This window comes from Sapajus apella, unplaced genomic scaffold (assembly GCF_009761245.1).
Source record: "Sapajus apella isolate SASKATOON/1434 unplaced genomic scaffold, GSC_monkey_1.0 scaffold4, whole genome shotgun sequence".
NCBI classification, from domain to species: Eukaryota; Metazoa; Chordata; class Mammalia; order Primates; family Cebidae; genus Sapajus; species Sapajus apella.
Window position 1 is genome coordinate 58,076,015 of NW_022436944.1, and position 17,299 is coordinate 58,093,313.

Genomic DNA, 17,299 nt, shown 5'->3' on the forward strand with positions numbered 1-17,299 from the left:
ACTCCAGCCTGGGCAACAAGAGTGAAACTCCGCAAAAAAAAAAAAAGCTTGCTCTTGGAAGAACTCAACTTAATATAATTCTGGGCCAACTATTAGAGGAAACAGATTTTGAACTTGTTGCAAAGATACATAAATCAAAACAGTATGGTTCTGGTACAAAACTGAGCAAGTAATTCAGAAATAAAACTTATATGGGGATTTAATGTGTTTTAAATGTGCCCTTTGAATTCAATGGCTAAATAATAAATTACTTAATAAATGGTACACAATGCCATAATATAGCAAAAATAAAATATATAATCATATGGTATTCTGATGTAAAAATAAATGAATGAAAAATTTGAAAAATAACTTGTTATGTGGGGTACAGAGAGTTTCCTTAGCAAAACAGGAAACTATAAGGCATAAAGAAAAATATGAAAGTATATCACTACATAAAACTGAAAAATAAACTTTGTCTGATGACCCACAGGGATATTTAAGAAGGATGTGTAAAGTCATCCGACCATGTAACCAAGCAGCTTAGCAGCTGAGCCTCAAACTGTGTTTTAAACTCTTTCTTCTTTTCCTCTTCCTCTTTCCCCTCCAAGTTTCAAGATGTAACTTTGAGACAAACTGCATGTGTGTTACCTCTCATCTTGAAATACAACCTCGGAATGTGTTGTGAACCACCACTTCCTTTCCTTTCCCATGCTACACTCCCGTGCCTTATGCACATTTATTTACCTAAACACTTTTTAAGCACACACCATGTTCTTTTATCTGGTCATATATTTTCTTAGAAGCTTCATGAGTCAGATCCCGATAGGGACCAGGTACCTCTGGAATTCTCTCTCCAACCAAAGATTTTCAAGAACGGAACTTACTCCTGGCTGTACAGTGACTACAAGATTGACTGCAACTAATTTATAACCTGGCAGGATCCATTATGGTGCCAGCCCCTTCACCAAATGGGGCAATAATTCAAGCAGAGCAAGTCACACCTCCTGGTACCTCCTAGCTCCTCTCGCCTATTCTGCATCTCAAACCCTTTCTTTAAAAACCCCCACATTCCTTCCACAAATTGAAGAGTAGATAGCTCTCTGCTCTTCCCCTTGCCAGCACAGACAATAATAGAATATTGCTCTTTCTTATCATAATTTGTTATTATTTTGAATTATTTTCATAAGCAGCTAGCAGCCAGACCCTTTTGCTGGTTATAGCCACATCTTGGGTCAAGATTTTATCCTAACATCTATGTGAAGACTCCTGCAACTTTGACATTATAAGGTCAGAGTTCAGGAACATTTCTCCACACATGTAATAGCATATATAAAAATACAGACACATCCAAATATAGCCACAAATATACCTCACAAACATACAAATACAAAAGGGGGTAATCTGTCTACGGACTAGACACAGAAAAGAAATATAAAGTAGTAAGAATTTAAATAAGATAGCATGTAATGTTGTCTAAAAGTACACTACATGAGGAAGAGAATCAGAGCTATATTTAAGGCTTGAAACTGTGGACTGAGGTAAAGTTCTTGCACTTCAGAGAGAAAGTGAAAAAAAAAATGCTGTAGCAAATGCTTGTAATTACAATTGTACAAAGCTGCACACTTAGGGAGACAGGAAGAGGTACAACCTCCAAACTAGGGCCTGGGCAAAGGTACCCACTGGTTCAGTGACTCGAGCTGCAATATGACTTGTATCACTATTGGATAAGAATCCAAAGTTGGCAATATAAGACATGGTTCTGAAATGGATGTCACAGAAGTGTTTATTAGAGACTATCATAGAACTTAGTCTGCAAAGAGAGTGGCAGATCCTCCCACTGAAGGTGAGCTTTTAAGCTAACATTCCAAAAGACATGAGGAAACAAACATAAAATCAGTAGACTTCCTAAAATTCACAACTAGAAGATGAAAGCAACATAATAATCTGAAAATGTCTTTAACACATTTAGAATTTAATGAAGAAGTCACATAGAGTTTCACTTCCTGGATGATAGCATGAGAATCTCTGTGGACCTTCTCTCCTGGGAAATCAGTGGGGAAAACTGTTTTAAAAGTACTTTAAACTCTCTGGAAATTATTCTGAGAGTGTACAGCCAATGAAGAAACATTTGCTCAAGAAAATCTACTAAAATTCTTAAGAATGGTAGAAATTGATGACATTTAAGCCATAATCTGAACTTCCCCCTCCCTTGACCCTTCCAGCCAAGTTTTATGGAGGCTCCACTCTAGACAGAGGTGGCCAGGAAGATAGGGCTCCCTCTATCCTAGCTCCCAGTTAAGGAATATGGTGATGGGTGCACCAAAGTCTCACAAATCACTGCTAAAGAACTTATCCATGTAACCAAAAAGCACTTGTTCCCCAAAAACTATTGAAATTTTAAATTTTTTAAATGAAATTGACAAAAGATACTGAGCCTTTTGAATGGAAAGGCACATCAATGATCTCTGCATAAAAGGAAAATCTTTTTAAATGCTCACATTTTAAAAAATACAGCCTACATGTTAAATTACCTATTGCAGGCCAGTTGAGGTGACTCATGCCTGTAATCCCAGCACTTTGGGAGGCCGAGGTGGGTAGATCACCTGAAGTCAAGAGTTCAAGACCAGCCTGGCCAACATGGTGAAATTCCATCTCTACTAAAAATACAAAATTAGCCAGGCATGGTGGTACATGCCTGTAATCCCAGCTACTCAGAAGGCTGAGGCAGGAGAATTGCTTGAACCCAGGAGGTAGAGGTTTCAGTGAGACAAGATTTTGCCATTGCACTCTAGTCTGGGTGACAAGGGTGAAACTCCACCTCAAAAAAAAATGCCTATTGCATATGTATTTTATCTCAGTGCAAGGCCTGGCACATGGTGGTCATTCAATGCACTTGAAATAAAGAAATGCTGTTTAGTATCATTAAAATGATAATCCCATTTTTCAGTACATAAATGATGACACCACCAAGAAATGTCTACCAATAAAAATGCGTGAGTTATTGAAAAAAAAAAAAAAAGAAAGAAAAAGAACTGCAAGCCACCAGCATTTCTTATCTCTTCCAACTCTGAGTTAAGGCCTCTACATTTCTGGTGAGTGTGGCCAAAAAGTTGGCTTCCTTTTTCTATCTAGCCCTCCACTTATAGGGCAGAGACTTTATCCCAGAAGTGCAGCCCAAGAACACTAGAATCACCCTCATTCCAGCTTACTTGTATGGCAAAATTTTGTTCTGGGGATGGGGAGGATTAGGAAAGAAGGAAGCTGAGAAGTTGAGAGGCTACTGCCCCTGCCCAAGTGCCTGGAATTGTGTGTAAGAGATTTTGCCCAGAGTGGGAGGCAATTCACAAGAAAAAAAAAGCTCTGAAGCTCTCAGTAGAACTGACTGTATTTGAAACAAAGTGGTGTGGGGAAATAAAAGTCTAAGAGTGCTCTTGAAAACAATGGATAGTTTGACGGTAACCAAATAAGAGACTGGGAGCTCTCCTTCATTAAAGGCAACAAACTAAAACATAGGTCAGCAAGTTCACCACAAAGAAGTATGGAAAGAGACAGCTAAGTCGAGTCCCCCTGCGGTCAAAACAAATCTCAAAGACTGCACTTAAAAGCTATCACTTTCTGAATTTAATTGAATCAGATACTTGAGCAATTTATGCCCCACGGCATTGTCAAGGAAAATAGAGCAATTATCTAGCAATTAGTTGAGCCTAAAATCTAAGTGTGGCAGACAGCTTAAGGGAGAGATCACAGAAGGAGTCAAAGATTGTCTTGCTGAAACAACAGTCATCCCAGACTGACTGTGTGCATGTCCGTGGATCTACTCTCCTAGGAGTGACACCAAGGGTTTCACATTGTGTGTGAATGGAGGGAGGTGGGTTGGAGAGGGAGCAAATTCACTAAAATAGTGTCTCCAGATTACCATTTAATAAAGAGGCCCCAGAGAGCAGAAACAGGAATCAGTTACAGAGTTTTCACAATATGCTACTTAAAATGTCCAATTTTTAACAAACATCATGAAATATGAAAAAAAAACCAGGAAAACTTCCCCGTCCCACCATATGATCCATACAGGGGAAAAAAGTCAGTAACAAAAACTGCACATGAAAGGGTCAAGATGTCAGAGTTAATGGACAAAGAATGCAAAGAAGCCGTTATAAATATATTTAAAGAATTAAAGGTACAGTGCTTAAGGAAATAAAAGATATGATGACAATGTACAATCAAATACAAAATATCAATATAAATTGTATTTTAAAGAGAACCAAGTAGAATCTTTGGAGTTGAAAAGTATCATAACTGAAATGAAAAAGTTACTAGAGGGACCAACAGTACATTTGAAGAAAGAACCAGTGAATTTAAAGATAAATCAATGGAGACTGTGCAATCTAAAGAGGACACACACACACATACACACACACACACACAAAACAGAAGAAAGAAAATAGAGCCTCAGAGAAAGTACCGTTACGCATACAAACCAGAAAGGAAAGACAGAAAGGAGCAGAGAAAATACTTAAATAAGTAATGGCTGGACACTCCTCAAAATTGATTGAAAACATTAATCTACACATCTTAGTCCATTTTTTGCTGCCATAATAGAATTCCTGAAGTAATTCATAAACAACAGAAGTGTATTTCCTATAGTTCTAGAGGCTGAGAAGACCAAGATCAAAAGGGTAGCATCTTGTGAGGGACTTCTTGCTGTAACATAACATGGCAGAAGGCATCACATGGCAAGACAGAGAAAGGAGGGAATGGGGCCAAACTCATTCTTTTATTAGGAACCCACTCCCACAGTAACTAAACCACTCCCACAAGAGCACTAATCCATTCAGGAGGCCAGAGCTCTCGTAATCTAACCTCTCAACATTGCTACTTTGGGAATTAATTCTCTGACACGTGAACTTTAGAGGACACCTTCAGACCCTAGCACTCCACATCTAAGAAGGTCAATGAAACCCCAAGTAGAAAAAACACAGAGTTCCACACCTGGATACGTCATAGTAAAAGTGCTGAAGGACAAAGAAAAGGAAAAATCTTCAAAGTAGCATGAGAAAAGTGGTTCATCATGTACAAGATGACACGGATAAAATTAACACTGACCTCGCATTAGAAATAATGGAGGCCAAAAGGCAGTGATATGATATATTCAAAGTGCTGAAAGAAAAAACAACAGTGAACCAAGATTTTTATATCTAGTGAGGCTATCTTTCAAAAATCAAAATGAAATACATTTCCAGATGAACACAGAGAATTATTTAGTAGTTGGCCTACCTTATAAGGAATACTAAAAGAGATCCTCCAGACTGAAAAAAAGTGACCCTAAGTGGTTATACAACACCCCTCAACACAACACACACACACACACACACACACACACACACACACACACACACACACACCAATGTATGGTAAAAAGATATATATTTCTTTTCCTTTCTTTTTTTAGCTGATTTCAAAAGCAATTGTGTAAAACAATATGTTTAAAATTGTGTTGCTGGGTATGTACAATATAGAAATAAAATATATTTGCTAATATGAGCACAAAGGATATGGGTGGGAGCAAAGTTGCATTGGAGTAAGGAAATCACACCTGCAGGTAACTCACGTTCACAGGAACAAATGAAGAGAGCCAAAAGTAACTGCAAGTTTCTTTGAACTGACTGCACCACGGACTACACCATAGTTAAGCCATGATGAGATCCGTGACCCTCACGTACACCTCCAGAAAGCCTCCCGGAGCCAGAAAATCTGAGATAACAAGAAAACCGAAAAAGAAGAGACCTGTGACCCTCACGTACACATCCAGAGAGCCTCCCGGAGCCAGAAAATCTGAGACAACAAGAAAACAGAAAAAGGAGAAGAGTAGCTAGCTCCTGCAGTGCCTGATTAACTGACCTTATAACAGTCCATGATTGTTCTGCCTCAACTGATAAGTCGACCTTGTGACACTGGACCCTGTGGCCTGATTAACTGACCTTGCAACATTCTACCATTGTTCCTGCCTCAACTGGTAAGTTAACCTTATGACAGTGGACCCTGTGACACCCCCCACCCCCAGCTTGTCAAAAACCACCCTATAAACCACCAAGGCACATGTATACCTGTGCAACAAACCTGCATGTTCTACACATGTACCCCCAAACTGAAAGTATAATAAAAAAAAATTTTTTAACCACCCTAAACTGTAACTTTCTATTACTTACCCTCAACCTATAAAACCAGCTCCTATCCACACCTGCTGCTGACTCTGTTTTCAGACTCAGCCCACTCACACCCAGGTGAATAAACAGCCTTGTTGCTCACACAAAGCCTGTTTAGGTGGTCTTCTCATTCAGAGCACACTTAACAGTAGCTAAAAAGATTATTAAAATAAATCTTATAAATATACACTCTTTTCTGAGCTTCTTTAGTAGACCTCTAACTATACTAAGTAATAATAAAAATATATTGTTTGAATTTTAATATAAATGGATATGATGTGTATAATTTAAAACAGTACAAAAAGAAGAGAGGAAATAGAGCTATATATGAGTAATATTTCTATAGCTTACTGGAATTAATATAAATATGAGATAGATTCTGATGAATTAGATGTAAATGTCAAATTTTAGAGCACCCAAATAAAGAAATAATTCAAAAAGATGGTAAAAAAGTACTAAAGATATTAAGATGTTATACTAGAAAATATTCACTTAATATAAATGAAGCAATATAGAAATAATAAAGAAAAAATAGAAGACAAATAGAAGACAAAGAGAAAAATATGAGAAGTACATCAACTCTATTAATAATAGCATTAAATATGAATGGGTTAAACAACCCAATCAGAAGGCAGAGATTCCCAGAATAGATAAGAAAGCAAGAGTCAATTATACACTGAGGAGGACAGTTTGAATTTTAGATTCAAACATATAAATAGATCGAAAGTAAAAGGATGGAAAAAGACATGTTACACAAACAATAACCATTTAAAAAGCTGGGATGACTCTTTTAACATCAGACAAGCTAGACTCCAAAACAAAAAACTTGCTAGAGATAAAGAGGGACATTTTATAATAATAAAAGAGTCAAAATATTGGGAGGATGTAGCATTTATAAACATGTATACAATTAACAGAGAAGCCTCAAAATACAGGAAGCAAAAAGTGACATAATTGTTGGGAGAAATAGACAATTCAACAATAAACATTGGAGACTTCAATACCCCATCTTCAGAAATGAATGAATAACAGCTGGATGGAAGATCAACAGGGAAATGGAAGATTTGAACAAAACTATAAACCAGTTAAACCTAGCAGACATCTATAGAACACTTGATTCCAAATGGCAAAATACACATTCTTCTCAGGTATACATGAAACATCTCCAGGATAGACAATACACTAGTCTACAAAACAAGCCCCAAAATTTAAAACGGGCTGAAATTATACAAAGTATGCTCTCTGATCACAATGGAGTGAAATTAGAAATTAATAACAAATAGAAATTTGAGAAATTTATCAGTATTAAACAATTTTAAATAAGCAGTGGGTCAAAGAAAAATCATAAGAAGAATTAGAAAATAAGCTAAAATAAAAATATAATTCAATATATAGAAAATAAAAACAAAGTGTATTTAATACTCCCTTCTGCACTCCTGTGACACCTCCTATCTGTGCCACACCTGTAGGACCACAGTAAGAACATGTCCCAAGATGTGCATGTGGGTATGAAAGGGCAGCCACATTTTACACCCTTATTATCCTTGCATAGTGCCCAGAACAGGGCAGGCAAGCAGTGCCCTGTGGCAGCTCCAGCTTTGTATGACCTCTAAGCCTATGTGTGAACCTTCATACCTGTTGTTCAGCCTCAGGTTGTGTGATGGGCCGTGCATTATCTCCACCAGAAAACTCAACATCATCTTCCTCCTCTGCAAGTGGAGCCAACCAAGTCCGATCATGCCCGACGCCCAAGGTCTTTGGTACAGAGGCTAGAATACCAAGCTCCTCCTGTGTCTCTGAGCCCCTTTTCGTCGCTGTGACCAGGGGGATGACGTCTTTGCTTTGTGCAGCACAGCCTCCTGTCACCTCTTTTTGCTTTGGTGACTTTTTCCTCTGGCACCACTTTTGGAAGAAATGCTCAAGAGTGTGTATCACAAAACAAAAAGCCCAGTGGAATCGATCCAGTGCTAACTGGACTTTAGTTTTCCTGGCCTCTCCTTCTAAATTTCCATTTCTTTCCTCATTGCTAAAGGAATTAAGCAGTAAAGCAATGAAGAGGTTGAGCACCTGAGAATGGGGTGGGTAACAAGAATGGAAAGTTTAGCAAAGGAAGGGATACAGTGAGTTTCCAGAACAACTTTTCCCCAAGACTAAAAACAGAATCAAGTGAGTTTTATGTCCCGCTGTCTCCTAAGAAAGTTCAAATATACAATAAATAAAAGAACAGAAGATTGAGAAACAAATAGAAGCAGGAAGACAGAATAAAAAATGAAATTAAAGGGTGCAATAGCCAAGTCCAGTTTCCCTACATACAGACAACATGGATGAGTGGATCCTGGCCAGGGAAAAGCAGAAGGGGATAACCATGTGGCAAAATTAAGAATGTACATTTCTTGGGGAACAGCTGGATAGTGAGCTTTGATTTTTGCTGGAATTTCCCACAAGGATATTAATCAGATATTCAAGACCAATGTGCAGTCCTTCCTTGTTTGCATGTTTGTGAGATGATGTACATTGCAGTCTCTTCAGGTCCTGCTGCCCTAACCTCAGTAACGTGCTGGGGCCAAGCCAAGGCGGTTGGACCAAATCTGCAACTCTTCTGTTGAAACACATGCCACTTCAAAATCAGGTAATCCCAATAGCTTCCTACCTGGGTTCCTTGCTCATAATTACACACTCTCTTACTCATCCTCTTCGCCTCCTCAAATTCCTATGTTTGTGGCTCTCTTTAGCTCAACAACAGACAGCCTTTGGGGAGAAGTGCCTGGTGGGTGTGAATGGGTCTAGTCACAGTTCCTCAGTTTCACTGTGAGAGTTCCCATCTCTGGATCTTTGCTTAAGCTCTCCTCTATTTGTCTCAGTTCTCTTTACCTTATAAGTGGTCTTCTCAAGTTCTGTAATCTTCCACAACTCCTTTCTCAGTGCTCTCCTCCCACTCCCATTGGTGAGGCTTTGTTCTTCTGAGCTTTTGCATGTATCACTTACTATCTATGTACACCATTTATTAGGTACTTAGGATAAAGCTATCAAGCGTAGAGAGTTAATTATATTGCACCATAGCACCAACTTGATCCTGTAGATCTTGCGTAGTAAGGGTATGAAGTGCACTTAATTAGCCTCCCCATAAATATCTATGCTTCCAGCTACAAGTAACAGACTTAAGCCAGCTTATACAACAAAAATCTATAGCATAACAAGAAGTTTGAAAATAGAACAGGGGACCATTTATAACACAAATACAGGCTTCTTCTCTCTTTTCACTCTACCTGCCTCAGTGTTGGCTTTGTTTTAGCCTGGTTCTTCTCATGGTTGCATAATGTTTGGTCTGGCTAGGCACTAACACCTCATAGAAGTTAAGGCAACAGGACCTAAAGAAACTGCACAAAGTGCACCATCTCTCAATCTGTGCAAACAGGAGAGGGTTGCATAGCAGTCCTAGATGTCAGATCCATATTTCTGTGGGCAATTCCACCAAAGTTCCAACCTCATGATCTGGCTTTTCCAGGGGTCATAGTCATAAAAAAGCCCAGGGGAAGCAAAAGGATCTTTTTTTTTTTTTTAACACATATTTTTTAAGAACAAAAGATTTGGCTGGGCGCAGTGGCTCACACCTGTAATCCCTACACTTCAGGAGGCCAAGGTGGGTGGATCACAAGGTCAAGAGATCAAGACCATCCTGCCCAACATGGTGAAACCCCGTCTCTACTAAAAAATACAAAAATTAACTGGGCGTGATGGCGTGCACCTGTAGTCCCAGCTACGCGGGAGGCTGAGGCAGGAGAATTGCTTGAACCCAGGAGGCAGAGATTGCAGTGAGTTGAGATTGTGCCACTGTACTCCAGCCTGGTGCCTGGCAACAGAGCAAAAATTTTTTCTAAAAAAAAAAAAAAAAAAAAAGGACAAAAGCTCAAGTTTCTCCAATGGACATCTCTTTACATCTTATTGACTGATTTAAGCCCCAAACTCCTATTTCAGCCAATCACTGGGGAAGAGAATACTATTGTCTTAGAATAATCTTCTGGAATGAAATAAATGTTGGGGCATCAGTCAAATGAGTAATATGTGTCAAAGAGGTTTTTGTCAAGCTTATCATACTTTTTTCAAACGAGATTTGAATGAATATTTCAAATATTTATTTGGCATTATATTTAGAATAATAATTTTTACTAGTAAAGTTTTGCAAAAGAAGTAATGCATTTGGCAGGCATGTAGGGATTTTTCTTCTTTGAAAAAAATCTAAGAAACATACCACAAGTTTTCCTATCACCGTGATCAATATGAAGACAATAACACACAATGATGTGTTCGCTTCTTGCATACATTCCCACATGTTTTCGATCCATTCCCCACAGAGGATGCGGAATACCACTAGGAAGGAGTGCCAGAAATCCCCCATGTGCCAGTGCCGTAAACATGAGACTGTCGGGTCTGTCGGGTCACATAATTTTGCACTCTTTTGGGAGTTGAAGCTAGAACCAAAAAGTTGCATGCCAGCTACTGAGAAAATAAAGATCACAATGGCCAGGACCACAGTCAGGCTTCCAAGGGCTCCAACAGAGTTGCCGATTATCTTAATTAGTGTGTTCAAAGTTGGCCAGGATTTGGCTAACTTGAAGACCCTGAGCTGTAAAAACAGACAACAAACAAAAGCGGAAGAAAAGCCAGTTAAGGACAAACTCCATCCGCTCATCTATACAGCAAATGACATATATCCAAACTATAGCACTTACGACATCCAAAACTCTTTTCAAAGCTAAATCCATCCTCAACATAGTCACCAACTCTCTGTCATAATCTGAAACTCACCTGTATCTACTTTTTTATTTGAAAATGGGAATATTTTGTTTTAGTTTTTTAATGATAAAGACTTTGGGATCAGCATGGTGACTGAGCTATATAATTATTATATAAAATGAATGTTTTGGGATTCTATGTAATATACCAAGGGTCAGAAAACTCTGACTGAGAGCCAGATCCAGCCCAATGCCTTTTTGCCTTTTTTTTTTTTTTTTTTGGTATGATCTCAGAGACAGGAATATTTTTCCACATTAAAGTGATTGAAAAATAATCAATCACACCAGACATAACGGCTCACACCTGTAATCCAAACACTTTGGGAGGCCATGGTAGGTGATCATTTGAGCTCAGGAGTTCAAGACCAGCCTGGGTAACACGGTGAAACCTCATCTCTACAAAAAATACAAAATTAGCCAGCTGTGGTGGCATGTGCCACCAGCTACTCGGGAGGCTGAGGAGGGAGGATGGCTTGAGCCTGGGAGGTGGAGGTTGCAGTGAGCTAAGATCATGCCACTGCACCTGGGCGACAGAGCCAGACTCTGTCTCGAAAAAAGAAAATAATAATAATCAAAAGGATATTTCATGATGCATTAAAATTATATGAAGTTCAAGTTTCAGCATCAACAAATAAAGTTTATTGGAACACAGCCATACTGATTGGTTTTTGAAAGTCTATGGCTTTTTTTGTGCCTCAATGGCAAAGTTTAATGGTTGTGACAGAGACCACATGGCCTGTAAGGCTGAAAATGTTTACCATCTGGCCCTTAACAGAAAGTTTGCTAACTTCTCTGTTATCTAATTCAGACCACAAGTTTGAATCTAAGCCTAATAGGAATGATGAGAGTAGTATGGCAGTTGTAGTCAGGAGAGAAAAGGCAACCAGCTTTTCAAGACTTGCATACTGTTTCCCAAGAGAAATTTTATCCCAGATCTTCACAGACTTTATAGCAAACAACCTTAGAGAAAACACGGCAACTTTTTTACAGATTGTTTCTTATATTAACTTTTGATGTAAACTGATGGTTTTACTCCAAAGTACGATTTTGTTAAGCACATCCCCTATTTGGGGATGGAAATATTGCAGGTCAGTAAGACTTCTGCTTGAAGAGGACTGTCATTGTCTACTCAAAGGGGAGCTAGGAGCATCCCATGAAGAAACTGTGGTTCCATTCTCATATACAGACAATGCCACAGATTTCCATGTATTAGAGCACGGCTGTAATAAGCCTAAACAATAATAAAGCAAGTGCAATTTTGCTCACCAGAATGCCAATAAAACATTAGTAGAGGAGCTTAATAACAACTTGCTTTGGGCAGTGTAACCTCTTTCTATATCTCAAGTATAAAAAGTATAAAACGTACACTTTTTATACTTTTTATACTTGGGATATAGAAAGGTATATAGGTAACTTCAGATATGGGTAACTGAATAAAGTGTCTTACTTCATAGGCTTAGAAATCCTATCTGAAAAAAAAAGGTAAATATCTTTGAAAGAGGACAAAATCCCACCTCGGAGGTTTTCTAGTTCCCTCTTGGATCTGATTTACCTGTAGTCCTCTGTCTATACCTCTCCTGGGCCCTGTCACAACGCATTGTGCATGTAGCCCTGTCCTGTACCACTCCTGTGCTGGAAGCTTCTCAAAGACAGTGATTTCCTCATCTTTGCGCCTTCCCTCATGTCGGTTTTCATTAGGCACTCTGTAAAGGTTGTCAGAATGCTTCCAAACTGGATAGAGGGCAAAGACGACAGAGCAGGAATGTAGCACTGGCAGCAGTAAGAAGGAAACTTGTGAGGTACCACCTGCCAGCAGCACCCATCCTTCCCCTGTGTTCCACAGTCTTCACCCCCGCTTGGTGAGCCCAATATGACCTGAGAGATATGAATATTTTTCCTTATTTATTATTTATTGTCTCAGAGCTCTGTGGGATAAAAGAGTATTGGAGGGGTCATGCACAGAGCAAGGAGCAGAATCCTCACACGGGGAGACACAATTTTGTACCCAGTTGCCTAAAGGGTCATCCCTGGCAGGAAGGGGCTGGGAGTATAAGGTTTCAGCTAAGTGAAGACCCCCAGGGACTTGCAAGGCTAGTAGAGACCTGTGCAGGATGAGGAGAGCAGTTTTGGTTCTTGGTTTAAGGTGAGATAAAGTTTAGTCGAAGATAGCTATTGAACTCACTCAAGACTTTTTTCACTCAGGCAGCTATGTTCATGTAGTAAAATAAGAAAGTGCCTTACCACTCTGAAGGAGCGCAAGAATGGCCACCTTTTATTTTGAAATATACCGTTCAGTACGTCTGCAAAACTCAGAAGAGCAACAATGCTGTCAAAGATGTTCCAGCCTCGGCGAAAGTAGTGGTAGGGATCGAGGGCAATGATTTTTAGGCACATTTCTGCTAAAAAAATGCTAGTGAAAACCTACAGTGGGACAAAGAAGAATGAGAGAAGGAAGCTGTGGAGACACACTTTTAAGAATGACCCAAGGGAGGTACAGACATTACAAAGAAATGAAAAGTATTCTCATGATTGATACATTATTCCCTGAAGTCCATGCAATAGAAACATTTACTGTTGTAGCATGAACCTCGCCATGTCTTTACTGCTCTCTCCATCCCTCTCTATGGTGCCCAGAGCAATGTAACCAAGCTCCCAGGCACCAGAATGGAAAATGAACATTAGTTCTCATTCCGCTGAAGATAAAACAAAATGGCATTACCAGTAGATGGCAGGATGATAGAAAGTGTCAGGCAATTTGTCCTCTGAATTCTCTTTAGAATACCAATTAAAGCAATTAAAATGGGGAGAGAAGGAATGCCTACGATCGCCCTGAAAACTAATGATAAATATCCCCCACAAACTAGAATCGAGGAGGTGTTCACCTGACCACCTAATTTCAACACCTTCATCAGAATAATTAAAAATAAAAACAAAAAAAGGGGCACAGATCATAGAATTAGAAAACACTTCCAGGGATCAAAAAAAAAAAATGTCTTTGAACAACTAGATATACAGGATAAGCCCTAGATTGGTTGTGGTTGAAAGGAGAATTAGTGAATCAGAATATAATCCTAAAAACTTTCAGGATGCAAAGCTCACACTTCCAGAACAAAGTATCACAGAACAAAAAGGAGAGGCAGGAATTACAAAAAGTGCTAAATTTTGCATTTTCCCTGAGAAGATAGTTTTGTCTTTGTCTTAAATAATTAGATAAATACAGGCCTAAGAAATATGTGAAAATGTTGAATGCAGTAGCCAATTAAAAACTAAATCTGTCTTCCATATCTTTGCAGAAAATAAAGCAAATCACAAATAAGACTGTGCTATTTGCTGTGAAGAAAGGATTTGCTCTATTTCATTTGTATTTATTTGTATTTGGTAAGGTTTTCAGCTCATTAACTCATCAGCTATTTAGTGTGGATCATTTGGTGGGTAATTATTTATTGTTTCTGATATTTGAGGAACTAATTTTTCCTTGAGGAAAACGACTTCCACAAGAACCATAAACTGAAGTGAACGGTCCTTGAAAAGTCTGCTCCCCTTAGTTTTCCCAATTTAACTGAGACTAGATGTATCCAATGAGAAACATATGGAAGCAGGCTCAAGTCTGGAAATTCACCCCACCCCACGGTGATCACCCCTCCAACAACCCCTCCCAGAAACGTGAACCTCCCAAGGCTGACAGGCCCTAACTCATCTTTCCAGGGAGAATAACACCTAGTAATAGTAGTCACATTATTTTGTGACAAATGATGTCATGAATATCACTGGGGCCACAGTAGTGATTGCCATGGTTCTCTAGGTATTATTCACATGTTCTTGATTATCCCAGAGAGCTAAGCTTTTAGGATGTCTGCTTGCATCCAGCTGACCACTGAATGACCAAACAGATGCCTGAGCATACCAGAGGGCCAACTCAGGGTCCGTGGGCAATTTCTGAAATGAACCAGGTAAAAGTAAAACCATAATGGACATCTTTTCCTGCTGCTCCTCTTAAGGGGATCGAAAGCCTAGGTTAGGTTAGGCCATTCACAAAATGTTTAAACTTTGAAAGAGTTATACTTTAAAGTTCGAAATATGTTTTGTATTTTTAAAAAGAGTAAAGTTACCAAATTCCCTGTATTCAACATCTTCTCAAAGTTGGGCTCCATCTTGTGATGCTCCATGGCCAAGAAGACAGTATTGATGATGATGCAGATGGTGATGGCTAGCTCAGTAAAGGGGTCGGTCATCACGATTCTCAAGACCTTCTTCATGGCAACCCACTGGGGGCAACAATTCCACACGAGGTATTTGGATGCCTGGTTTTCCCCGCATGGGAGACAAGGCTCTTGTGACTTTTCTTGTTCTAGAGGAGAATGGGCGAGACGTTGAGGAGTTAGCTCTGAAGCAACCCAGATGCCCTTTGCCTGAGTGCATTCCTTCATCCCTCTTCCCCAGGGCCTCTTGTAACATGATCAGTTGTGAAAGGCTTTGATTTGTGTAGCCAGAAAGATTTTTCCACCAGTCACAGTGCAGAAGAGACAATGTTCCACATATAACTAGCATGTGGCATAGTCAAGCCCATCAAATCTTTACACTCTTACTGAGCATCCAGGAGCTGGGCTTTGCTGTTAGAGATACAGACGTGGAAGTCAACATTGGCTGGCTGTGGATCCAAGAGAGAGACAGATACAGGACCAAGCTATGTCCACTCAAGACAGACCATAGGGTCAGCTTAACAGGGCAAAAGGGGCAACTAGGCCTCAAAGGAAGGGCATCTGTAAGCACTGAAACAGTAAAAGGCACTCTATCCACTAGTTGAGTTCAGGCCACCCCTGATTTCTGTGGCACCACTTCAGGGACACATGCAGAGCAAAGGACATGATGCAATAGGCTCAAAAGTGCTAGAGGACTATTTGACACCTGCCCCTTGCTGGGACTTGATCCTGCTCCTGAACATCAATGCGTGGCGTGGGATCCTGTTACCTGCTGTTAATCTGCTCCATCAGATGGTTTCAGCCTGCCTACACAGGTCTTCTATTGCCCATGTGGGATTCCTGACTCTAACTTCAATAACTGCCACCTCCTGGAGATGTCAGTCTTCTGTTCTTTAACTATTGTTGTCACTCAAATCTTCTGTGACTGCCTGGCCTGGTTGTGAGGCCCTGTCTATGCATTTGGTCTGAAGTCCCATCCCAAGTCTAGCCAGCTTCCACTACTACCCAAGTGCTAGTTTAGGGTGGGCCCACAGGGAAGGTCTGCTTCTCGTGAGCCACTTCGTTTACATGCTCCAAAGAGGCATAGGAAGTCACTCTTTGCAGGATGGTACAGTAGGTTGGTTCCAAAACAGCCTCCTTTGCAGAGGACTTCTAGAAGAATAAAAGGAATCACTGCAGTGCACTTTCCCTTGGATTGGGATGGAACTTACCCTTCATGGTGATGGTGAGGATGCTCACGGCACTCAGCGCTCGCTGCCTTTGGAGAGGATCTCCGTGCTCATCAAAGTGGTCCAGTGATAGATTATGGGACAGTCGTTTGGTTTGCTCCAGGAGCTGTGGCTGTAAGAGAAGACATGGTACACCTTCTAAAGACAGGGGCTGCCTCTCCTCAAAACTTAACAAACTACTTTGTTCCAATGCTACAAGTAACCAAAGTGCTCAATATTTTCTATAGGTCGACTTACCTCGTCTTTACAGCATGCCAAATATTCAGTTTTCTTATTTCATATTTAACAGATACATCTGTTTTGTCATTCATATTTCTTATGCATGCACATTTCTAGAGTCTTACCTATAGAGATTTTACTTTCTCTGTGTTTTATTCACTGCCAACAGAGCAAACAAAATTTTACAAAAAATTAGTGAGCAATGGTTCAAGGTATGAAAGCAATATAAAATCCAATTTGAAAACAATGTTTGCAAGGGGCAGAAGTGGAGTGTAAATTTAAAAAAGTGGATGGGGCCAGATTGTGAAGTTTTTTGAACAACTGCCTAAACTGATTTTTAAAACTGGCGGTAATGAGAAAGAACAGTCACAATAAATATCACAAAGTGTATATAACAAACCTCAAGCACTCTCTGGCCGTGCCCAAGGGCGAGCTGACTCTCTCACATCTACCTACAATTCTAAAGCCACTGGAATTAAGGAGTGCAAACCTCCTGCTATCCAGAAAACTTAAGTTTTTCACAATGACTCCTTTTCCAACGGTTCTGACTGACGAGGGCCCCAGAGGGAACTATCCTTATGTGATAAGCCAATCTAGATAGTCTTTCTATGAGACGTCTCCCTATTCCTATAGCAGAGAACTGACCAGAGCAGTGGATGGGATCCTTCTACCCGATT

At 39.8% G+C, this 17,299-nt stretch overlaps 1 protein-coding gene across 3 annotated transcripts in view; it reads right to left on the reverse strand.

Moving 5' to 3' along the window:
- SCN11A (sodium voltage-gated channel alpha subunit 11) overlaps positions 1 to 17,299 on the reverse strand; it is a 173,996-nt gene that overhangs the window by 33,023 nt on the left and 123,674 nt on the right. For all 3 annotated transcript variants that reach the window (XM_032270708.1, XM_032270699.1, XM_032270690.1), the window contains 5 exons: positions 16,386 to 16,515; positions 15,085 to 15,323; positions 13,217 to 13,396; positions 10,432 to 10,806; positions 7,818 to 8,249 (listed from right to left, as the gene is read on the reverse strand). In XM_032270708.1, the coding sequence (XP_032126599.1) occupies positions 7,818 to 8,249; positions 10,432 to 10,806; positions 13,217 to 13,396; positions 15,085 to 15,323; positions 16,386 to 16,515 (1,356 nt within the window). The remainder of the gene's footprint in view (positions 1 to 7,817; positions 8,250 to 10,431; positions 10,807 to 13,216; positions 13,397 to 15,084; positions 15,324 to 16,385; positions 16,516 to 17,299) is intronic.